The sequence below is a fragment of the Notothenia rossii genome (assembly GCF_949606895.1).
Source record: "Notothenia rossii genome assembly, chromosome: 7".
NCBI classification, from domain to species: domain Eukaryota; kingdom Metazoa; phylum Chordata; class Actinopteri; order Perciformes; family Nototheniidae; genus Notothenia; species Notothenia rossii.
Genome location: NC_136905.1, coordinates 53,007,687 through 53,034,643, shown reverse-complemented (window position 1 = coordinate 53,034,643; position 26,957 = coordinate 53,007,687). Strand labels below are relative to the sequence as shown.

The window sequence follows — 26,957 nt, the reverse complement described above, 5'->3', positions numbered from 1 at the left end:
TTTTCCATAACATATTAAAGTCTCCCAGTCCTTGACTTCTCCTGAAAGTGTGTTATATAGCACCCTCTGTTGTTAAAAATCGTCAATAGGAAGTCAGATTGAAAAAATCGCCAAATAAATTGCCGTTTATACCCATATCCGCCAGCGGGTAATATTTACCTCATAGAAAATACAGCGCAAACATGACGTGTTGCTATAGCAACGCCTTTTGTCTACTGCGGTTCCTTATAGATAGAGAGAGAGATAGATAGATATATTGATAGATAGAGAAAGAGAGAGATAGATATATAGTTATAGATAGTGTAACATCTTGGAGAATACAAGATCTTGGATGACTGAGCTCACGTTGAGGACGTAATGCATGTGTGCAGGTTACGTGACAGTTGAATAAAGATGGACACTCAGAATGAGAGAAGTAGTCCGCGTCGTCTGTTTATGTAGACAATATGTCCATAGAACAGAACATTACAGATGGATCGATAGATAGTAGTTATAGATAGATAGAGAGAGATTGAGAGATTTGTACCTAAACAAAACACAAGTCTAACACCAAGCGTTTAAATCAGCACTTGTAGCGATATTTTATACTTCATGCTATCTGCACAAACTATGCCATATGAAAAGCTGAGAGTCCACAGATTCTATTGGTATAAATGTCATCACTGTGCGATCAAAACTCACTGTTCTGTATGATAAATAAAATAACATTGTAACTTGCAAATCAATAGCGGGTACATTTTACCCGTTGGCGGTTTTAGGTATATAGCGACCTCTGGCGGTCCTAGTGTTAAGCCAGTACATGTCCAGGTCCGTCTGAAGTTTGCTAGAGAGCATTTAGATGATCCAGAAGAAGATTTGGAGAATGTCATATGGTCAGATGAAACCAAAATAGAACTTTTGGGTAAAAACTCAACTAGACGTGTTTGGAGGAGAAAGAATGCTGAGTTGCATCCAAAGAACACCATACCTACTGTGAAACATGGGGGTGGAAACGTCATGCTTTGGGGCTGTTTTTCTGCAAAGGGACCAGGACGACTGATCCGTGTAAAGGAAAGAATGAATGGGGCCATGTATCGTGAGATTTTGAGTGACAACCTCCTTCCATCAGCAAGGGCATTGAAGATGAAACGTGGCTGGGTCTTTCAGCATGACAATGATCCCAAACACACTGCCCGGGCAACGAAGGAGTGGCTTCGTAAGAAGCATTTCAAGGTCCTGGAGTGGCCTAGCCAGTCTCCAGATCTCAACCCCATAGAAAATCTTCGGAGAGAGTTGAAAGTCCGTGTTGCCCAGCGACAGCCCCAAAACATCACTGCTCTAGAGAAGATCTGCATGGAGGAATGGGCCAAAATACCAGCAACAGTGTGTGAAAACCTTGTGAAGACTTACAGAAAACGTTTGACCTCTGTCATTGCCAACAAAGGGTATATAACAAAGTATTGAGATGAACTTTTGTTATTGACCAAATACTTATTTTCCACCATAATTTGCAAATAAAGTCTTTAAAAAGCAGACAATGTGATTTAATAATACAATACAAATTGTGTGTGTGTGTGTGTGTGTGTGTGTGTGTGTGTGTGTGTGTGTGTGTGTGTGTGTGTGTGTGTGTGTGTGTGTGTGTGTGTGTGTGTGTGTGTGTGTGTGTGTGTGTGTGTGTGTGATGGATCGTTGGAGCTATGTGCAACTCAAGGCATATGCTCGAACGGGAGCTGCCTGGACGCTGCAATCATGTTGCGCGCACTATCCGTGCTGAGTGTGCTGACTTTTCCCACAATGTCCCCCACTGTCTGGCTACCTGCATAAAGTGAAGTGCTCGGCGCAGTTGTGGCGAAATGTCACTCCTCTGTTTTCATTTAAACAGCTCCTTATATCCGTTAGCGCAGCTAGCTAGCACCAGATGCTAACAACAACAACAATACACGTAAGGTCTCTCTCTCGCGCCACACATACACACTTCGTCCCGGTCCTCCCGGTGGCCAATCGGTGCCTGCAGGTGAGCGTGGAAGTGTGGTCTGCCCATAGAGGGTCTGCCACAAGCGGGCGGCAGGAGCGGGGCTGTCAGCATAAGCTTGTAGATGGTATTTTAAACTCGATGCGCTCTGAAAGTACGTGGCGGCCGAGAAAAAAAAATACACATGCGTTAATCGCGTTAAAATAATTAGTGGCGTTAAAGATGTTTTGCGTTAACACGTTATTAACGCGTTATTAACGCGTTATTAACGCGTTATTAATGCCTCAACTTGACAGCCCTAATATATATACAGTTTAGTTTATGATTCAGCTTTGGGTAAGACTTTTATAGTCTATGGAAGGGGTGAGGAACCTCCGGCCCCCGGGCCGTATACGGCCCGCTAGACCATTTGCTACGGCCCTCGAGGTAATTTATAAACACACGCAAAAAAGAGAAAAATTAAAGAAATCTAGACCGCAAAAAAATTAAACAAGCGAGTGCCTGTTTTTCCTGGCCAAGGTCAGGGTCCTTGAACACAACACGAGCCTAACGTGTCATCACGTTGTATATGTCTCGTCTGACAGGGGTGCAGTTCTTCTGAGGGAGAGCACCAGAGCGTTGTACCCATAAGGAGCCGGACACATGCCGCAGTATTTTTGTGGCTGTGTGTTTAGTTGTAATCCCAGTGGCGATCTGTTCATCTGTCATACTGATCATACAGTCAATAACTTTGTTGTAATTAGCATCTGGTTAGCTAGCTATGCTAACGAATATAAGAAGCTTTTTCTACAACCAGTGAGGTAAAGGCACATCTTTATATGATCATTATAGTTATAAAAAAACAAGATAATAAAGTAAACAGGTATAAAATACAATATGACAGTAAATCATTTTTTTTATTAATAAACAAGAATACAGTTTGAAAGGGGAGTGATTTGTAAAATATCCATAAAGAAAAATACATCTGCTTACAGTTCTGTTTCATATTGAAGTTGAGAGATCTATCCATAGATCTCCTAATGTTGCTCTCAAAGTGCACCAGATTGATGCTTTTAACTTCAACATTTAAAAAAAAATCTCGGGGGAGCATGCCCCCCATACCCCACTGGAGGAGGTGAGGACCCCCCTAGAGGAGGTTAGGTCCCCCCCACTTAAATCAGTCCACATGGATAGGAAACTAAATACTTTTGCACACATCTTGTGTCCAATATGCTTTCTGTTTTGGTGGTCATGCCACAACCGTGCACGTGAATGCATGCACGAGTCATGGTAAAATATCTGGATTAAGAGGTTGCTTTTTCTTTGCACGGCATGAAAGAAAGGCGAAATGAATGGGCTGTGATTTTAGTATTTTTAAGCAGAGGTCAATAATTTGTACGGCCCTCGGAGGATGTTGAAAAAATTTAAATGGCCCTTGAGAGGAAAAAGGTTCCCCATCCCTGGTCTATGGCTATGACGCCCATAATGCTAAACAGGAGCAAATGTTAAAAGGAGACCCAATTATCCCAGTGGTGGCCGCCGGGGTCCGCTGCCGGAGCTATTGGAGCCGCAGGGAGCTAGCTCTGTTAGCTCCGGCGTCCCGGTGGCGGAGTCCGGCGTTATAACTGGAGATCAAGTAATGCAGCGAAACGCGGACTTGGTTCGCCAGCAGCCCGCTGTAGTATTAGCTAAATAAATTCTGTTGAACAAGGCTTATTAAGCTGAACGTCGCCACAATTGTTCTGCTATGTATCGGTAGCCTACTTATTTTATTTTATTAACGTGTGAATGACAAGCATTAAGAATAACAAAAAATAGCTAATTCTCTTGCAGATTGTCTCGTTTGATTATGAATGTAACGTTTATATGGTGGAACTACACTGTTTTATCAAAACCAAAGTGCCAAGCAGTAATTTGGTATGCATGTATTTCAGCAGGAAATGTGCAACGTAGATGACATCTACCAACACAGACTATAGAAATATTTGTAAAAGTTGTTCATGCGTTATTAATTATTGCATCACTAATTTAAGTTCTATGTTTTGCTTGCTAAGCAGTCTGTAATCCTACACACCTAACACATAACTTTTCATGTATCTTTGTATAAAGGTTTCCTTTAGCTTAGCTTCTTAGCCTAAGCTAGCTCTGGAACTTCCAGCTCGGTGGCAGCATGTCCCGCCTCGGCTCCCCCTCTTTTGCCCTTATAGAGGCGAAGTCCCTCCCCTTCCGGTGGACCTCCATGGGACCTTATTTCGGAAAAAGAGAGAAAACTTGTCTTTCGATCCTTTTTGAATTGTGCCACGAATTACACATATGATGTTTGTCAATCTTAAAAAATTATTTCCATGTAAAAAAAGTCACAGTTTGTCGTAAAACCGTTGAAATATAAGACTATGAAAAATACAAAACTAGAAAGACTACAAATCCCATAATCCCGGTCCCGCATGCTGGCTCTTACGGAACCGACTAACTCCCCTTTTGTGTATTTGCAGCTCTCAACATGCCCAGACTTTTTTCGAAGGAAGGTTCGCTCCTCTCTCTCTCCCCTCCGGTACACAGCGCCGTAAGACCTAGTGTGGAGTTGCATTAGGTAACGCGAGATACGGCTGATACTTGCGCATTAGTTCCTCTTATGGATCAGCATCAACAGTCCTGCCAGTAACGTTACTGTAAGGGAAACTCCTGTGTAGCAATGCAGTGGGAGTCACCGACTTATGAAGGAGACATGGGAAGAGCAGGAGCTTTGATGTCTAACACTGATGGTTTATTATAGGAGCTTCGGCCGGAGGATTCACATCACAAGTCACAGCAGTCACGGTCTGACTGCACGGGAGAGTTGCCACGTCAATTCTGAAGAACTCTACCCCAGACCCATGTATTTAGCTAGTTCAGAGAGAATCATCAACATGCTGCATAACAAGATAGAATCATAACACCTCTATCAGCTGACGCCAACAGGCAGGAACATAGAACCATAACACCTCTATCAGCTGACGCCAACAGGCAGGAACATAGAACCATAACACCTCTATCAGCTGACGCCAACAGGCAGGAATAGGGAGACAGAACACTGAGAGCACAGCAGCCAAGGTTACAGGCGCGTGTGCTCAGTCAGGACAGTTTGAACTGATAAACTGGGTCAAAGTTATGGGCCTTGGAAAATATTTCCCCAACAGTTACTATATTATCAATACTACTCTAGTTATAGCCTGATATATGATTTGATATATGATTTGATATATGACGATCTAACTTTACAATGTTGTGATGTGACCGACGTTAGCTAACATTAACTGTAGCTAACGCCGGTCACTCACCAAGACAGCTGCTCTGTTCTCCACTGGTTCTCCACACACCAAAGCTCCATTCCTCTCCGATGGCCGTTATTTCTTCTAATCCTTGGCTGCTCCTGGTCTCTTGGACGCCTAGCAGGCTCATAATTATAATCATCATTTTCATTTTCAACCTCCTCTGTGTCAAAACTAGCATTGTGATCCATGTTTATTCATACGTTAGACCGGCTGCTCTCCCCCATGTTACGTCACACGCGGGAGGTCATGTGGGGAGGCTTTTTTTATGCGGAAGTAAAAATGTCTTACAAAAACGACATCAGATGTCACTGTAATGTATATTTCTGTATATTTTTTTGAAAATCTAGTGTATATATCATTTCCCTACACATTTATTCACTGGTATGTCCAACCTGCAAGTTTCTCTTTAACATAACATAACTGTCGAGCCACAACAGTTCATTGAGCGGTTTCACGCAAAAAAAAGTGTTACTTCATAGTTTTACGACACATTTTCATTTTTTGACTTGCAAAATTATCTTTTAAATTGACAAACATCATATGTGACCTGCTCCATCGAAATCAGACGCATTGACCCGAAGACACATTTTGAGTTGTATACACTGTTTGAAAGAGGAGATTCATAGCTTTCTAATTATATCAGGATTGTTGTTGTACTCCAAATATCATAGAACCATAACAACTCTATCAGCTGACGCCAACAGGCAGGAACATAGAACAATAACACCTCTATCAGCTGACACCAACAGGCAGGAACATAGAACCATAACACCTCTATCAACTGACGCCAACAGGCAGGAACATAGAACCATAACACCTCTATCAGCTGACACCAACAGGCAGGAACATAGAACCATAATACCTCTATCAACTGACGCCAACAGGCAGGAACATAGAACCATAACACCTCTATCAGCTGACGCCAACAGGCAGGAACAGGGAGACAGAACACTGAGAGCACAGCGGCCAAGGTTACAGGTGCGTGTGCTCAGTCAGGACAGTTTGAACTGATAAACTCGGTCAAAGTTATGGACCTTGGAAAATATTTCCCCAACAGTTCCTCTCTTTTTATCAATTTTGATAATCTAAAAAACCTTAGTCTAATAATATTTAATAAGAACAACATAATAAGATTGAAACATTCAATCACAATGATTGATACAGCCAATCATAATAGAAAAATCATCTCTCATCAGTGTTTGGATCATCTTTTTTCAAAAGCATAATCATGAACACACATAGAACACAGGTGCACAATAGCAAAAATATTTGTTTTGAACTAATATCTTTTATCATTTAACCATTAGTTAATCTCATTTATCAAACTATAAAATCAAAACCAGCTTGCAGCTTAAAGATTTACTTCAAGGCAATCACTTGTCAAAAGCATTTAAAATGTAGGATCCTAAGAGATCCAGCTAAGGTATACAATTCACAGTTGTAATTTTATCAATCTTTAGGATTACTTTTACATTTACTTAATTACGCTTTAGTCAAGAGTAAGGCACTTAGTCTTAGTCAAATCAATACATTCATTTTAGTCAAGTACATTGTTCAAAATCTGAAAAGGAAAAGTTAGGCAAATATTCAAAGACTTTTGTAAAAACCTGGAAAGGAAGGATTAAACATTCTTAAAACTTGAATTATTACATTTGTAAATACTACCACTGATCTGTACCAAATTAAGTCTATCAATTATTCCTATTAGCCATACTGACCTGAACATCTACTTATGGTACTTGGAAAGGATTCTTCTGTGTTTATCTAATGTTGAATATAGAATATCAATTTCTTTAAATTATACTTCTCTAATTTGAGGATCAAATATGCTACATAATTGTTATATGAAATATTATAAATATTTGTTTTGGGCCAAAACTGAAATTAATCCAGTACTTGAAACATCATTTTAGGTCTGTCTGTGCATGGATAATACATTGAAGAGTAGTGTTGTTAAGCCTGATTGCTGGATGATTAAGGATATTAACATTATCTGTGATAATAGTAGAGATATTTTATTATTCAATACCTTGTAATCTGAAAATATTAATTTATTTATTTTGTTTAGTGCGAAAGTGTAATCTGATCTGACAAAATATATTAATCACCACTATTTAACACATGTCTGGTCATTGGAAATATAAAGACAATCATTAATTGTACATCTGTAAACATCCAAGGTATAAAATCAATTCAAAGTTCATCTTTGTACGAGAGCTGGAAGAACATGTCTGTCAGTCTTCCTGACTCGTTCTCCTCCTCTCTTTATGACAACGAGTGTCTGGTGTGTGTAAAGGTATCCTGATACTGTAGATTAGCACTGAGGTGCTGATTGGCTCAAACTCTTCTTCATCAGAGCGCCATATTTCAACCCCACCCAATTGCTCTGCTTTTGTGTGGCTCATTCAGTCAGCACTGTAGTTGATCCCCCAGTGAAATGGAGGCTCATCTGCCTGCATTCCTTCTGCTATCTGCTGGAGAGCAGTGCAACTGCGTATTCCAAGTAGCGCATCCAGGTGTGTGTGTGTGTGTGTCCCGTGATGGGAGAGGTTAGGAAGACATCAAACTGTTCCAAGAAACAAGGAACCTTGTATTATAGAAGCCTCTGTGACCCTCGCTCGTCCTGCAGGGTTGTCTGCTTGAGCCCACCGAGCAGAAAGATGAAGAAGCATCCTCTCTCAGCAGAAAGATGAAGAAGCATCCCATCTCCTCAGAAAGGTGAAGAGTAGAATCCTCTCATCTCGAACAACCTTGTGCTTCCTTGCCCGTGGCTGGGGGTGCCCTCTGTAGCCGGAGAGTGTGACCCTCTCTCTCTGACCCTTGGTCTTCAGAGCTGTCCTAGTTATTAGGTTAACACTTGATAGGGATGTTTTCCTGAGTGCAGACAACTCAAAGTAATGGATTAGCACATTATCATTTAATTACAAAAATAGGATAGGCCTCTAGAATTATTTGGGAGCCTTCCTGACACATGCACATGCATAAATGTAAGGTTTGTGTTATTCATTTAACATGCAAGAATCATATACTCATCAGTCCAAAGCAGAGAAATGTTATTTTAAGTTAAAGGTGAGCTAGTCCCTGTGGACGTAACCCCTTCTCAATGATTCTAAATGTTATATTAATTCACCATTTACCTTTTGATAAAAGATTAGTTTAGGAATACATTTCCTCTTCCATAAAACATAGGTTTGAGAAATAAATGTTCCAATATGAAATAAATTACTCAATATAATTGACTCTGCCCTCCCTTTTCTTACATATATCACATATGAAATAATAGTTTAGGAGTCTATTTAAGCATGGTCTATACTCTATTAATCGAGAAGACTCAGTATCACCTGTGCGCAGCTTACAAAAAACAATTGTGAGCAACATATATTATGCAGGAAATGTATACCTTTGTTGAAGAACAAAGCATATCTGATTTGGGAGGAAAAGCTTCATCCCCTTAACATCTGAGTTACTACTGATGGCATAGCATGAATGATAGTGGGTGTCTGAGGGTGTCATTACTGAGAAATGTCAAACAAATTCAAAACCTTACATTTCAAAACAGGTTTGCATTCCTCCACTTAAGGTGATGTTATCATTGGAAACAATAAAAGCTAATTGTTTTGACGTAGAATCTATAAATTGAATTGTTAGAGCAGAACAGAATGGTTGTATGGTAGCCTGAGTTTCGTGCAGCCTCTAGTTTTACCAGGTGGAAACATCGTCTATATAATGTGAATACATGTAGAACTAAGAGGCCCCTGAAATTAGGCCTATTTTAAAAATAGTAGGGGCTTTTAACAGCTTGCAAACTTACAGGCATCCTCTGCATAGCAGTATGAATAGCCTTAAAAAAACAACCCACTCTGTGGTAACGAGAGTCATGTATCTGAACCAAATGCCCTAAGTGAAGCCGTTAGTCTCATCTGACTGACCCAAGGGTTGGTGCTGGTGTGACAGGGAGGCTTCCAAGTGCTCAAAGCAGAGGTCATGCTTTCAGTTCATGGCTCGGTGGGGGGGAGCAGACCCACGTGAGACAGTATCAACGGCTGTAATGTTCAGTTTGAGGAGTGTCAGTCTCTCTGGGAGCAGGAAATGGTGTCCATTCTCGGACCAGACCATTAATGTCATGTAAAGCAGCCATAGCATCTCTGTGACTGCACTCAGCCGGACTGTAGCAGGGCAGAACTGGGTGACTTTCAGTGAAGCCGTCCAAGGCCATAGACAAAATGGAACTACGTACTAACAAAAGGGACAGAAGGTCATCAATGTCTCTCTTTACCATTGGCCTAATCATAAAACAAAGTAGTGGAAAAAAATGTGGAACGCTAATCTATCATCATGTGACATTTTGAGTTAATCTAAATAATTACTTATGTTGAAATCAAATTAACATTAACATTAGAACTAAAGTCAGTCAGTCAAAATTGTACTTGCACGGATCAGAATCTAAGCAATACACAATTTTCCCAGCTCTGTAATGAAAAGGATAACAAGATTAGGTACATTACAAGAGTGTTAAAACACCCAAACATGCACACGTATCTTATTCTAGTAGAGATTAGAGGTCTAATGTTGTGAAAAACATTATCAAGTTATTTTATTTAATTTATTCTATGTTATGTACCACATTTAATTTAATAATTAATCTTGAATTACTAATAACTCTAAAGAAGGCAACAATTTACAATGTGGATAAGGTGAATGCTTATCCAAAGTGTGTGTGTGTGTGTGTGTGTGTGTGTGTGTGTGTGTGTGTGTGTGTGTGTGTGTGTGTGTGTGTGTGTGTGTGTGTGTGTGTGTGTGTGTGTGTGTGTGTGTGTGTGTGTGTGTGTGCGCGCGCGCGTGCGTGCGTGCGTGCGTGTGTGTGTGTGTGTGTGTGTGTGTGTGTGTGTGTGTGTGTGTGTGTGTGTGTGTGTGTGTGTGTGTGAACAGCTTGTCTGCCCAAGGTTTAAAATATTTGGGACAGCAGTGAGAATGTTATGAGAACCAATGTGTTGCTTAGACTAAACTCGAATGAAGCTAGACTGGAACATTTTAAATAAATCGAAACACTTGCACAATTAATTAAATACATTTGACATTTAGCTTGAGCTGGGTTAATACTTTCTTTATGGTATTTAAAATTGGGCTCGAGTAGAACCCCAGGATATAATGCAACATTATAATTTTTAAATAATTGCTCAATTAATTTAACACATTTATTATGCACACAATAAACAACTTCAATAAATATATTGACCATGGCTTAACCAGCGAACTTTACTCTGTTGTTCATAAGCTCGGTTTGAGAAAACTTGTCAGTAGTTTAACAACTATTTTAATTTTAGTAATGTCTATAGACCAATTTGTCGATACGAGAAATAATTTGAAGCAGTTTAATAAAGAATGTTAAACTATTTTTAAAACTGTAATTGAACTTCAACTTATATTAATTATCTGATTCCAGTGGCCAGTTGGAATAGATAATCAACAAAGTTTCCATTTTGCAGCAACAGCGGAAAAGGTTTCAATAATAATTAGTATTATGTCTGAGTCTAGTTCTGTCTTATCTGCTTTGTTTCGGAATGTGTTCAATACATTACCTTTTAATTCATTATTACCATACAATACATAGATTAAGAATAAATGAAACAAATAATACAACATTGACCTAAAAAAAAACACAGATTTTGCAACCCTGATCTCCTCAGGCAGGTCTTTACGACCAGCAGTGATGCCTCTGAGGGTCTCGGGGCACAGGACGGGGAATAGGGTTTATACAAGGTCACAAAGATATCTTAACATAACAGTAATGCAATTTAAAATGTATTTTTAAAGCAATAACATCTTATTTTCTTCTTACACCTACAGCGCACACCCTGAACAGTGTGCTTCTTGTTTACATGTTCCCCTGCACACTCAGAGGCAGGACATAAAAACAGTCTTTTGCTATTTATTTTCATTTTGCAGCACATTTATACTACCAGCATTTTGCTTTACATCGTTATATTATTTATTTTTCTCAAGTCATTTACTTTTGGTGAGATAACTAAAGTTTAGTTCATTTTACCCTGGCTATGGACTGATTCATTATTAGTTGTTACAAAACATACACTAGACGGCGGGTAGACAAACCAATATAGACCCCCCATACAAACAATTAGACAAACAAACGTGAACTCGCAATAAACACCAGCGCGACAGCAAAGTTCATCCAGCTCAATTTAGTCCGAATTAAGAGGTTTCAGAGGGGGTAGGGAATTATCTCTAGTGGGGCGCCTTGACTCGCGCGTCCACTCTTGTATACAAGTCCTAGATCGGTGCCTGAAGACCGTCCAAGAGCGATAACTAGCTTATCCTCTTGCGACACCACTACTCTATTCTAGTGGCGCTGTGCCCCCCCGATCAGGAGCGCTCAGACTTTTTTCTCTACCCTTTCTCTCCAACAACAGCCCAGTAGACTGTAGTCCTACACGACCAGCCTATACACTTGCTATCGAGTTCATCACAACGATGAAACACAGTTTTGTTCTACACTTGCTTGCCACTACCCACCCGTGATCAATTAGCCTATAATTTTATGTATGCACCCCGGACCGGTGTTACAGTATAAGTTGAGTCATGACAACTGGCGACATTCTATTATTTTCGTCATAGGAATCCGGGGCGTGTACATTGAGGACCCATTGTTGACTTAACAGGAAAGAAACATCGTTTGTCGTTTACGTTCATCTTTTGCTATATCTGCCTTCCTAAGATCACTTTGCTGAACATTCAGTACTCGTATGTGAGGTTGTGGGTGAGAGTCCGATATCGTGACGCTTACAGGGAGGTATCGAACATTACAAAGTAGGTGACTGTGTGGATGCCTGTTCAAAACATTGCAAACTTCAATAAATCATTTAAATTATATATTTGTGTCCGACTTTCATTTGTTCATCGTTCTTAATGTGATGTATAGTAGCTTTGATAGCTGTCCATACCTTCAGACAGCCTAAAAGTAAAACACAAGTTGTTTATTCACAGCCCGAACGCTCATCGAGATGACTGGATCAGTCATGACAACTTGTGATCAGCTCCGATTAAATTGTGATATCAATTCTGTAGCTAACCTCCAGGGAGCACGTTTATTTTATGAAATACCTGTATCCCTCTCATCACAACAAGACTCTACACTGTGCAGGAAAAACAATTACATACATGAAAATAACCTTGATGCATGGGAATTAAACACACAACTATCTTCCGTGGCTATACTGATATGTCACAGTAACGGTAAACCACAGAAAAGTAAGTCCAGCGGGGCACAAGTTGAATACATATAATACGGTAGTTCTATTATGCCTTTAAGCCTATACGTTTAACCCATAAGAACCCGGACCCATTTCTACTTTTGGGGAAATTAAGGGGAACGTCATTTAGACTAAATAGACACATTTCTGACAAGTAACCTCCCTAGTGTCAAATATCTGGGCTTTAATGGTAAAGTAACTCTTATTTATAACTTAATTAACAAGGATGATGTTTTGGTTTGCATTTGTTTGAACATACTATGAATTGAAGAATAAAAAATATGTTAACTAAATATAATTGAATCAGCTAGATTAACTGACCAGACCATAATCATATTTCTAATTGTGCATATATGTCACTCCGGGTTTACTGTGAATGTTTAGGGTTAAAGTCCCGATGTAATATTTATGGCATTTGTTTCATATCAATTTCATCAAGAAATTTTTCCACAACAGGTTAAATGTAATCAGAATCAGAATACCTTTATTCATCCCACAGAGGGGACATTTACATTTGTTACAGCAGAAAAGAGCCGAAGACAGCTTAATGTTTAACAAATGACATGTCATGTAAGCATTTTTATTCTTAAATGGCTTGAATATTAACTTTAGCAACAAAAAACCTTTCCAAATCTAGCTAGTTCTGTCACATGTTATAGCCTGACACATGGACATCTTGGACATGTTGTTATGGGAAGACAAAAGCAAATGACAAGGACCATGACCCCAGACTGTTCAGTGTGTGTCACTTTGGGACTTCATGAGATAAAAAAGGCTAAAGCTGTATAAGGAACTTTCCAGAACATTTAAATTTCATGTGACACCCGTGTCTAAGCAATTCTGTCTGCCTTCCGTGTTCCTGTTGTTATTTACTTCCTCTCTGCCTTCTTCTGATGATTTATCTGTTAGTTTGTGTGTTTAATTCCCATGCATCAAGGTTATTTTCATGTATGTAATTGTTTTTCCTGCACAGTGTAGAGTCTTGTTGTGATGAGAGGGATACAGGTATTTCATAAAATAAACATGCTCCCTGGAGGTTAGCTACAGAATTGATATCACAATTTAATCGGAGCTGATCACAAGTTGTCATGACTGATCCAGTCATCTCGATGAGCGTTCGGGCTGTGAATAAACAACTTGTGTTTTACTTTTAGGCTGTCTGAAGGTATGGACAGCTATCAAAGCTACTATACATCACATTAAGAACGATGAACAAATGAAAGTCGGACACAAATATATAATTTAAATGATTTATTGAAGTTTGCAATGTTTTGAACAGGCATCCACACAGTCACCTACTTTGTAATGTTCGATACCTCCCTGTAAGCGTCACGATATCGGACTCTCACCCACAACCTCACATACGAGTAATGAATGTGCAGCAAAGTGATCTTAGGAAGGCAGATATAGCAAAAGATGAACGTAAACGACAAACGATGTTTCTTTCCTGGTAAGTCAACAATGGGTCCTCAATGTACACGCCCCGGATTCCTATGACGAAAATAATAGAATGTCGCCAGTTGTCATGACTCAATTTATACTGTAACACCGGCACCAGCTCCTCGAGCAAAGAAGGGAACTGTGGCGCATCGGGCGATGCACGCACCTCGCGCTGCCCCGGCCTTGCCAGCAATGTAGAAGACGATCACAAACAACGAGTGCTTTTAGACCATCTTGTTTTTAATAGAGACGGCGGTGGTGTGAGTTAAAGATATAGACAAAAAGCTGTGACTTTCTTCCTCTCAGCTGCAATTCTCCAGCCCCACAAACACGTGGAGGTTTTACACACACACACCCGCGGTTGCAGCTGGAGAAGTGTTTACAGAGGCGATGGGAGTAATATCTCCGGCTGCTTATTTTCAACTGGTAGTGTTGGCCGCTGAAACCCCCAAAATTCGGAGATTTGTCCAATACAAATCTTTACATTGCTTTCAGACAGGAGTTCCACTTTACTGATGCCTTTCTTTAAGGTTTCTCTAAACATGAGCTGTGCATGCTTGTATGGCACTTTCGTCCCGAGCAGCATGCACAGAGGAAATCAGCCAGGACTGAGTCCCCAGACACTGATCCCCTGGGTTTATTATCCCCAAATGTTCATTAACCAAAAACGAACCACAGCCGCTCAGCTTCACAGATAATTTTAGGATACCGTCAATCACAGATTCTGGTAAGGCAATGTCCAAATGTAGATTTGAAATTACACTTACCAGTTCTGAAGATTTGTTGGTATCCTGCCGACAACGCCAATTTGTAAGGGAAACTTTTGTGTAGCAATGCAGTGGGAGTCACCGACTCATGAAGGAGACACTGGAAGAGCAGGAGCTTTGATGTCTAACACTGATGGTTTATTATAGAAGCTTCGGCCGGAGGATTCACATCACAAGTCACAGAAGTCACGATGTAACTGCACGGGAGAGTTGCCAAGTCAAATCTGAAGAACTCTACCCCAGACCCATGTATTTAGCTAGTTCAGAGAGAATCATCAACATGCTGTATAACAAGATAGAATCATAGCACATCTATCAGCTGACACCAACAGGCAGGAACATAGAACCATAACACCTCTATCAGCTGACGCCAACAGGCAGGAACATAGAACCATAACACCTCTATCAGCTGACACCAACAGGCAGGAACATAGAACCATAACACCTCTATCAGCTGACACCAACAGGCAGGAACAGGGAGACAGAACACTGAGAGCACAGCAGCCAAGGTTACAGGTGTGTGTGCTCAGTCAGGACAGTTTGAACTGATAAACTGGGTCAAAGTTATGGGCCTTGGAAAATATTTCCCCAACAGTTACTATATTATCAATACTACTTTAGTTATAGCCTGATATATGATTTGATATATGACGATCTAACTTTGTTGTGATGTGACCGACGTTAGCTAACATTAACTGTAGCTAACGCCGTTCACTCACCAAGACAGCTGCTCTGTTCTCCACTGGTTCTCCTCACACCAAAGCTCCATTCTTCTCCGATGGCCGTTATTTCTTCTAATCCTTGGCTGCTCCTGGTCTCTTGGACGCCTAGCAGGCTCATAATTATAATCATCATTTTCATTTTCAACCTCTTCTGTGTCAAAACTAGCATTGTGATCCATGTTTATTCATACGTTAGACCGGCTGCTCTCCCCCATGTTACGTCACACGCGGGAGGTCACGTGGGGAGGCTTTTTTTATGCGGAAGTAAAAATGTCTTACAAAAACGACATCAGATGTCACTGTAGTGTATATTTCTGTATATTTTTTTGAAAATCTAGTGTATATATCATTTCCCTACACATTTATTCACTGGTGTGTCCAACCTGCAAGTTTCTCTTTAACATAACATAACTGTCGAGCCACAACAGTTCATTGAGCGGTTTCACACTAAAAAAAGTGTTACTTCATAGTTTTACGACACATTTTCATTTTTTGACTTGCAAAATTATCTTTTAAATTGACAAACATCATATGTGACCTGCTCCATCGAAATCAGTCGCATTGACCCGAAGACACATTTTGAGTTGTATACACTGTTTGAAAGAGGAGATTCATAGCTTTCTAATTATATCAGGATTGTTGTTGTACTCCAAATATTAGCAACATATGTCACATTATATAATGACTGTCGCTTGTCATCATTTTGAGAAAAAGGCCTTCAAAGTTTCCTCTTCTCTGTAATCCATAGATCTAATTGATTATTAGCGGAGCAAATGATCAAAGTAGTAATGGAGGGAAAAAAAATAATAAAATATTTTATTATATATATTTTCCTTTGGATTACTGGTCTGGGGTGAGCTGTGTATGTGTGTGTGAGTTTGTGTATTTCTGCGTTTGTGTGTATTGTGTTTGTTTCCCGGGGAAAACACTCACGAGAAATGCCGGTTGTTGTTATGCCTGCTGTGACGTTGAGTTACTCCATTCTCCGCTTGTAATTATGCCGTTACAAGCTACAAAGTTGTATTCATCATCTGAATTTGCCGAAACAAGTTTAATATTCTGAAAGCCAAGACTTTGTTTATTTGAAATCAGATGAAAACAAACTGTAACGGACCCTGCCGTGTTATCTATGATTACTATACGCTTACATTCATAATTTCAGCCGGAGGGAGGGGGGCGGCTCTGCGGAAGAGCAGAGTGCGAGTGAGAGCTGTCATCTTCCCTTTACAGCTTCAAAAATGTATTTATCGTGTGATTTTGGTAAAAGTTTCATATCCTGAAAGCCAATACTTTGTTTATTTAAAATCAAACAAAACACCCGAACCCCGAAAAACAATTTTTTTACGCAAATCCACGTTTATTTTGAAATGAGCCGTTGCTACTTCCGACTGATTTCGATAGAGCGGGTCACATATGTGTAATTCGTGGCACAATTCAAACGGGATCGAAAGATAATCTTTCTCTCACCATTGACTTCAATACATACTTTTTCCGGAATAAGGTCTATTAGAAGTGTTCGTTGTTCCCGCGTCCAGGAGAGAAGCTTACAATAAGGAGACTAATGGAGTCTCTGAAAAGGTTCAAATGGGTTACTTTAATTAAATGGTGCGGTAACGGCCCGTCTACACAGCGGGCGTGTCTGAAACTCGACCAACAACCAATCACATGAATCTCCCGCCCCTGACACACAAGCAGCGGTTTGATTGGCTAAAGCTTGTACTGGCATATGATTCGATTGGCTGACGCTTCTGCCGAGGCTTCAAAAGTTGAACATTGCTCAACTTTTGCAGCGAGCCACGCCAGCAAAGCTCCGCGTCGCTTCCCACAATGCAGTTCGGCGATAGTGACATCACCCCATTCAAAGTGAATGGTGACGCTTTCAGCGCACGCCGCTGTGTAGACGGGCTGTAATGAAACAAACAGAAGGTGGTGGAGAGAGCGCAGCTGTGTCTCGCAGTCGCGGGCGTGAGAAAGAGACTGAGACACGTTAGTTCTTCCCGCTTGCATCTCCCCTTCGCTCCTCCTCTCTGGGGGCTGTGACGTGAGCTTCCGCCCTTCTTTCTCCAATGTCCGATATCGCACATAACAGGATTTAGACGTTGTATATTCATTGCATCACTCCACACGCCTTTTCTAGTTATACACTCATTCATGACTTTTTATTTAATGCATTTTAACGGCTGTAATCTTGTTTACCTCAAACCGGAAGTGACGTCATGTGAACAACGGAATTGTCTTTCAATAAAGCTTTTTAGAATAAAACTGTACCTTCATTTAATATTCAGCAATAATAACATCTCGGTGTCTATAAATGTATGCCATTAAACATTGATTTTAATTTCTAACAGTTCCCATGGAGGTCCACTGGAAAGGGAGGGACTTGGGCTCTCTATAGAGAGGCGAAGTCCCTCCCTTTTCTTTCGATCCCGTTTGAATTGTGCCACGAATTACACATATGATGTTAGTAAATGTAAAAGATAATTTTGCAAGTAAAAAAAATGTAAATGTGTCGTAAAACTGTGAAGCAACACTTTTTTTGGTCTGAAACCGCTCAATGAACTACATCTCCCGTCTCGCACCACACACCAAGACGGCCGTCAAGTTGGCACATTTCACTTCTTTCTTTCAGAATGAGGCGAAAAGTATTAAACGAGGAGAAAATCGCTACAAGTCTGGGCAGGTTGAGGGCTGTACATACAGACAAGGGGAGTTAGTCAGTTCCGTAAGAGCCAGCATGCGGGACCGGGATTCTGGGAGTTGTAGTTTTTCTAGTTGCATATTTTTCATAGTCTTATATTTCAACAGTTTTACAACAAACTGTGACTTTTTTGACATGTAAATTATTTTTTAAGATTGACAAACATCATATGTGTAATTCGTGGCACAATTCAAACGGGATCGAAAGATATGTTTTCTCTCTCCATTGACTTCAATATATAATCTTTCCGAAATAAGGTCCCATGGAGGTCCCCGGAAGGGCAGGGACTTCGCCTATGATATAAACAGACAGGAATAATCACACTGACATGACACAGCTGCAGAGGGCAGGTAAAGACACTGGAGGGTCGTCTCAATTTAATATTTCACCTCCTCCTTTCCCTCACTCGCGCCCCTTCCTTGTGTCTTAGCTCCGCCTCCGTAAGATGCGAGCGAGAGACACGAGGAGGAAACGCGAGGACAGAGGAGTCCTCAGGAAAGCTTCTCAATTCTCTAATTTCCCCTCCTCGACTCCTATCCTCAACTCCTATCCTCGTGTCTTAGTCCCGCCCACAGGAGATGCAAGCGGAGGACTGAAGAGGGGAACCGAGCCGGGCTGCAACAAACGACTAATTTTATAATCGATTAATCTATCGATTAATGAAACGATTAATCGATTATTCGGATCGTTAAGGTTTTAACTGTATTACTACTTATATCGATACTGCTTATCGATCCGGTCCTTTTAACGATAGTATTAACGGTTCTTTTGACAAGAAATAAGGTAAACTAACTAAGCAAATTGTGAACAAAACTAACATTGCTTTTTATTTTAATTAAATGCATAATATTTCACATCAAAAGAAACAACAATGTTTTAACAAATCATATTAAATAATGTGATGACAGAACTGGAAACAGAATAGCTGAAACTTTAACAAAATAAATAACTCAGTTTCCTCTAATCATTAACCTATGTTTTTATAACTGAGTTAACTCTGTGTGTTGCTGCTAGCATACATAACACCTGACGTGGAAACGTTACTCGTGGATGGGGCTACAGAGCTTCTAGAAAGACAGTGGAACCCGGTGCATTTCTACGTCTGAATGTGGTGCACTTTTGCTAAATGTTTAGACAAATTGCTCGTGTTACCGCCCTTGCATGCTAAACTCTTAGTGCACTTTTGGTAACGAGCATTGTCCACATCGAGACGGCTAAAGTTTAACCACACCTCGAAACGCGTTCTCTCCGCCATCTCCTCCGTGTTTGTGTGTTGCATGCATGTAGCAGCTGCGTGTGTGTGTAAACTGCCCCGCCCCATCGCAAGCAGGCGGGGGAGAGATCTCTCGTCTGAATTGGGAAGATCGAAAATACATTATAGACGCATTTTGTAGTCATATTGCATATTAGAAACGGGGTTGGCGACACTAAGACTGCGATATAATGTTTATGTAACAATAATACATATGACATATGTTTTAAATGTCTCCTCTACCGATAAAAAAGAGCCATAACGTTGGAGCTTAACGGGGTGAAGAACACATGTGATGACGTCACCAACGAATCGACGACGGAATTAGTTACCAACTAATTTGGTAATCGATTTTAATCGATTAAGTCGATTAGTTGTTGCACCCTGTTATATATACAGTATATTTAAGCAATAGCTCACGACAGGGCCGAACCACGCCCCTTAGCTGTGATATAATGAGCATATACCACAGCCTGAAGTGAGCTATTGCTTTTATAAAACGGTTACCAAGTGTGGCAATATGAAAGAAAAATACACACTCTAATTTAAATAGTTTTTATTAGTAAATAATGATGTTCAAAATAAAATAGTCCCTCCGTTGCCTTCTGCACAAAACATAGTGCGAGGTGGTTGCTATGCAACAACACTAACAGCCTACGAACATATTAGACAGAGAGCATTGATCGATTATTTGGCTATTTATTTACATTAATGTGTATGTTGCTGTTTATTGTGCACCCACTGAAAAACTGTCCAGCATCAGTCGCATGGCTTACTTGGTCACTTGTATAGGTCGAGGTTGTTCAAGGCTGTTGCTTGGCGTGGCGAGGATATTGCTCGACTTTCTCGAGACTTTCCCCGAGATTGGGCTTCCAGTAGCTCTGGAGAAAGCTTTCGCACCTATGGCCACTAACGGTCATAATTTCTCTGCTTTGTTTCAAGACCCACATCAGAAAGCTTTTGAATGGTGGTACTTTTCCAGTTGGTCTACCTGCTCTTCACGTAGCTCTGCATGTCGTAGTTTAGGTGCTTTTTTTTCTGGAGATAGGCACTGCTCAATCCACTCTTCCATACTATAGTAAGACCCCCCCGGAGGTCGAAGTTAATCTTAAATGTTTCCATTTTATGCTTTGTAAATTTGTTTCGTAACGGAAGAAATTTAAATATATTTATAAAACTGACAAGTCAAATCAAGCAATCTGATTGGTCGATAGCATTTTTGCGGACCTCTTTGATTACAGATTTGAAAACATCGTTGCTTGCTTTAAAAGTAGCACAATTCCTTATGTTAAACCTTCAAAAGTATCTAGATATCCCTGCCCTAATACCAAAGGAACTGCACACTGAATATGTTTTGCCGTTTGATGTCTATGTCTGGACCGCTGCGTCAAAAAGGAGGGCTTCTGCCCCGTTACTTCTCCGCTGCTTTCTTGTTCCAGACTGAAAAGCAAACTGAACGGTATACTGTTTTTCTCAGACGCGGAGGGATACTGACTTGTTGTGAAAAGTAACTTACAATTCTACCCGTGGTATACGCTCAGTATATCACGGCTAAGAACCAATCAGATTGCTTGATTTGAGTTGTCCGTTTTATAAAGGTATATATATATACATATATTGATATAAATATATACAATTTCAGAATCAAACAAGTATGAGAGCACTACCAGCATAATAACGTAACACTATCGGAGACTGGATATATTCCCCTCCCCCCCCCCTCTCTGGTCGCTACCAGTGGCGTAGCTGTGGGTGGGCCCGGGTGGGCCTGGGCCCACCCACATGCACGTCTGGCCCACCCACAGCCAATCAGCGCTTCATAGCGCAGAGCCGGGAAGCCCAGAAGGAAGTGCCACAAACTGCAGATCATCTAGTGGCCGACAGGGGATGGATGCAGAAAGGAGCAATTCCCATAGACCCCCATGTTAAAATGCCCAACTTTACAGCAGAAATAAACATGTTTCTAGCCTGGATCCAATAAAACTTATTCTGGACATAGTTAGATTCCACCTTCATGACAATGGAACAGGGGGTGCATTTTTTTACCGTGAGTTTTTATAGCAAGTAAAGTAACTTTTGCCGTGAGTGAATGAAAGTATTATTTCTTCTTGAAGTCTGCAGTTTAGCGTGTACATATTTGCTGAATATGAAAACACTCAGTGTGTGCCCATGTGCGATTGTCTAGGATAAACAACCTGTGGCCGCCGATATATATATATATTTCATATGTATTATTGCTACACAAACATTACATTGCAGTTGTAGCGTCGCCAACTCCGTTTCTAATATGCAAAAAGACAGCAACATGCGTCTTTTAGATCTTTCCAGACGAGAGATCTCTCTCCCCCGTATGTGTGCGAGGGGGCGGGGCAGTTTACACACACGCTCTGCTACATGCATGCAACACACACACACACACACACACACACACACACACACACACACACACACACACACACACACACACACACACACACACACACACACACACACACACACACACACACACACACACACACACACACACACACACACACACACACACGGAGGAGATGCCGGAGAGAACGCGCTCCGAGGTGTGGTTAAACTATAGCCGTGTCGATGTGGACAATGCTCGTATACGTATATTATGTATTTAATTTAAATAAAAAGCAATGTTAGTTTTGTTCACAATTCGTTTAGTAAGTTTAGCTTATTTTTTTCTCCAAAAGAACCGATAAAAGTACCGTTAAAACTAAGGACCGGATCGATAAGCGCTATCGATAAAGTTAAAACCTTAACGATACCCATCCCTGTCAGTTTTACACACATTCTGAGGCCGCCATGCCTATGTTTTTATTTTCACTGCGAAGTTATGCTTATGTTCTATTAGCGCATTAAAAAATAATTACAATCATTAATGAAGTTTCAGCTCAGACCCCACGCTTAATACAGTATGTCTCCCCCTGGCCCACCTACATTTCTCCAGGCCCACCCACACAATAATTCCTGGCTACGCCACTGGTCGCTACAATGAGGAAATGAAATTACAGGCCAAAAGTTTTATTTACAAGTATTAAAAGTAAGGATACCAAACCAACTGTCCGCCTGTCTGTCTGCCGCACGCACGCACGCACGCACGCACACACACACACACACACACACACACACACACACACACACACACACACACACACACACACACACACACACACACACACACACACACACACACACACACACACACACACACACACACACACACACACACACACACACACACACACACACACACGATATCAGGCTACAGCCGTTGTGTATTTTATTATGTGAAACACTAAATGGTCTTCGAAAAATATCGACTCTTTGTTTGTAGATATCTACTAAACTAAAGCATACAAATACAGAGAGTAATATATTTTACACACTGCTCTGCTTACTGCACGGACCTCACTGTAAACATTGCGTCGCGATGAAAGCAGTTACTAAAATAATATCCAGGGGATGCATGCAGAGCTGTCATTGGCTGAGATAAGTCCGGCCGTGCGTCACGACTCTTTGAAACATCTCTGTTCCCGGAAATGCATCAACAAAGGAGCCGTGGAGGACCGTGGAGGACCCATCAGTGTATCCTCGGTTATAGCTCCTCCAGAGAGCCTCCTCGACGCTCGATCCTCGGTCCTTGAAGTGCATTTAGGGAAATGAGATGTCCTTCAACATGGCGCACCAAAAACCATTTCCGGGTCACTATCGGAGGACCGAGGAGTCGAGGAGGGGAAATTAGAGAAATAAGAAAGGCCCATAGATACAGACAGACAGACAGAGAGAGATGGATGGATGGATGGAGGGATAGATACTTCAGGAATGACAAATTACTTAAAAATGTAATAAAATACAAATAAAATAAAGATTTACATTACAAATGTAAAAACAATACATATCCTTAGTAAAACATACCTATATTCAGAGGAGTATCTAAACATTGTAAAATATACAGAACAAATACTCTATAATTACGAATCATCTGAATATATAAACATAGTGTATTACTATACAAATAGTGTACTATACATGTATGTGGCTAGAGTTTTAAAAAAGCAAGTCGTCTCGATCCATAATTCATGTTCATCAGGGCATGATTCAGATAAACATAGTCTTGTGTTGTACATCATATTTCTGTTCCAGTGAGAGCACAGAGTTATGTTCTGCTGCACTGGGCTATTGTGCCAGGGTTGAGGTTATGTACTCGTAACTACAAGTTGTCCAAGAAAGTCCCAAGGTCTCTTTTGAGTATCAGTTTTATCTTCATTAACAGAACAGAAGCAGCACACCTTTTGCTGGTCCCAAAACTCTTCATCAGCTAAATGGTATAGTGTTTGCAGGGACCACTGATGTTGTGTAATGTCTTCTTAAAATCATGCATTTGTTCAGTTCCTATTTTAGCAAACCCTGGCTTTTGTCCTTGGAGAGTTCTATTAGATCAGCACAATTCTTGATAAACTGAGAATCACTTTTGACATCATTATTCCCAGGGAAAGTAGGTTATCCTCCTGTAACCAGAACAAATTACTGCCCTTGCATTTCTTGTCGGTAAAAGTGTCCAAAAAGAACAAACTCAGCACATGGACTTGTTTGCTCAACATAACTCCATATTGAAAATACCTTCCCATCCATCCACACAAATGTTTTTAAGGATCCGCAGGAAATGTAAGCAGCATGATCTCACCGTTGTTTAGTTTTAAAGATGAGATGTTTTATCAGAAGTTTTTAGATTGGTTTTATTACTATATGCTAGTAAATTAAAGGTATTATTATAATAGGAAAAAACAACTGAAGAAAATGCTACAAATATGGAGTGTGTCCGTCAGTTACGACATTAATGTAATAATGTAAAGCAAAAGTAGATCTTGCAATAGACGACCGTAACCAAATGGAACAAAACGTTACATTTGCATTCATGCAGGTTACTGATAATAAAATAGTTATTTCATAGACCAAACAATAAGTAATCTGATGTTGTGTTTTACAGGCTACAATAAATATGCAATGTGCAATGAACTGCCAGCAGAAGTAGGTGTTTCTCTCTGATAAAGCTTATAGTTAGTGCTGGCTCAGACTTACCATGTATACATGTCCCATAAATGCGTGTTACTCACTTTGGAACCTTATCCCTGTGCTATGTGTGTGTCGTGTGTGTGTGTGTCTGTGTCTCTGTGTGCAGGGGTCAATGCTGTGCTGGGTAATCGTTGTGTCTGGATCATGAATCGTGGCCATGCCTTTTTCCGTGTTCCCTGTACATGCCCACATTATCATTGTTTGCAAATAATATACAACACATAAGATATGGGGTTTTCAAAGCCTAACACTGTAGTCTCACCCACCCCACCGTTTAGTTGACTTGCTTAGTTGTGCATTAAGTTGATCAGATGTTACCATAGTGAGTTTCTGTGCCTTGGTCAGGAGGGATAGTAACTGTGACCCACAGACCACACTGAACCTCTGCCTGTAGACACCTCATTGTTACACTTTATGCTTTTTACTGTCGCATAATTCCTTTAGAATGGATATTTGTTTGGTGTATCATCTGATACCTTGATAAAATCACAAAATGCATTCTCTGCCCCAACAAGGTATATACTGTATCTAAGTTGTGTATCCAAATATACTCAACATACATTTGAGTCACTAACAATCAGCTGGATAATTGTCTGAGCAAGACAATGGTCTGATCCTCATTCCCTGTCACTTTTCAGAATACATCTAAGGGCTTATTCTATTCTGTCCTATTCTGTTCTTAATTGTGTTAAAAACAACAAAGTTGCAAAGTGAGGAGTTGGTCTGTGCAATCAGAGGCTTGCCATGTCCAAAATGCACTTCCCAAAATAAATGAAGTACTATCTACAAGCAAAGAGGCTTCTTTCTTTCTGATGTCACTGCCTGTTTATTTGCATCTCAAGTTCACAAACGAAATGGATATTAGATATAATATATAGATGCATGCAAGCCTCCAGTCAAATGCATTTTAGAACTATTCTAGAAATAGTATATTGTTTTGTTGTCTACTGCAACAGGAGGAGAGACCTCCAAGTGTTTATATCACTAGCCCTTTGTAAGCTAAGGGGATAGCCAGAGAGGAGAGGAAGGGGGCAGAGACAGGACTTGTTCCGAACAGTCATATAATGCTCATTAAACATATGAGTTGAATTAGTGAAAAACCTGCAACGACAAGTGAGTAAACAATCATAAATGTTGAATTTTCTAAATTCTGTAGGCGTGTGTTTACCCCCCCACCACAGCCCTGGGGGTTGACAGTCTGTAAACACTCATTTCTAAATTGAAATTGGCATAGCCTCAAACACTGTTGAATAGCTCGAAGACGCCAACACATATTTTCTGGCATGCTCTCGCACCCATTTGATAACATGGAAATACTGTCTGTCTTTGTTTCTTTCGATGTTTCCTTTTTCTGCTCCACAGTGCCGCATCTGGGCCCAGTAAACAGGAAGACGAGGACTATGAAGACGTGCCCATAAATAAGACATGGGTGTTATCACCGAGGGTCTACGAGAGCGATGTGACTCTGATCCTGAATAAACTGCTGGAGGGCTACGACAACAAACTGCGGCCTGACATCGGAGGCAAGTCAAGTTCATCCTCTGGAAATGTTCTTTGTTTTAACTTTGGAACCAAAAAAGCTGCTGCTGTCTGGGGAGAACCTTGTATTCAACCTTGTTCAACTTTGACTATCTACTTTGACTAATCACCTATCCCCACTTATAGTCTCTATAGGAACAAAACAGTCTGCTGTTTGTTGTATCTCTTTAGGTTGATATGACATACATTAACATTTTGGTCATCAACTAACAAACATGTGAATTTTATTCTGTCAATGTAAATGCAGTATGTTTTGTGTTATGTCTCAGTGAGGCCAACAGTGATTGAAACTGCAGTATATGTCAACAGCATTGGACCGGTGGACCCCATCAACATGGTGAGACTGCTGCAGCTCAATCCTCTTTCAAAGCATAATAATAAATGGATATATATCCTTTATAATGCTGCCTTCTCTATGGCCTTTATATGGAGAGTGCAGTGCCGTCTGACTACATAGAAGTGCTTCCCTCATTGTTGCGTATCCTCAAAATTGTCGCCAAGCACAAATTTGACTAAAAAGTTCAAATTATGAAAACGTTGTCCTTGTTTACCGCTGAACTTTTTTATTCGCCACCTGTAAGATGACAGTTTTATGAGGCGTCGCAAGCTAGCAGGGGACCTTCCCATAGAAACTAAACTTAACTAGCTGCTCTGCGCCAAACCTCGCAGCGAGCAGAAACATTGCGCACCTTAATGTTTAAAACAGTGAGTGGCACTGAACCAAATCTCCATTAAAAGCATCCTATTCTCAACCTGGTATTACCTCGCTAAGCTAATTATACAATCCCTATTTAAGCCGGTGGTGAGAAGATACACTTAGCTTCTCACTGCTAACATTCCTACCCTGCTTGCTCTGGTATAGCACCAGACTGTATAATTATATCGCTCCATGCTGCTACCAGTCAAGTCTGTTAACAGCAGCTCTCTTGCTCCCTG

General features: G+C 40.5%; 1 protein-coding gene across 1 annotated transcript in view; it reads left to right on the top strand.

The window, feature by feature from the left end:
- gabrg1 (gamma-aminobutyric acid type A receptor subunit gamma1) overlaps positions 1-26,957 on the top strand; it is a 44,302-nt gene that overhangs the window by 5,862 nt on the left and 11,483 nt on the right. Inside the window, exons 2-3 of the mRNA XM_079691733.1 lie at positions 25,845-26,005; positions 26,291-26,358. Of these exons, the coding sequence (XP_079547859.1) occupies positions 25,845-26,005; positions 26,291-26,358 (229 nt within the window). The remainder of the gene's footprint in view (positions 1-25,844; positions 26,006-26,290; positions 26,359-26,957) is intronic.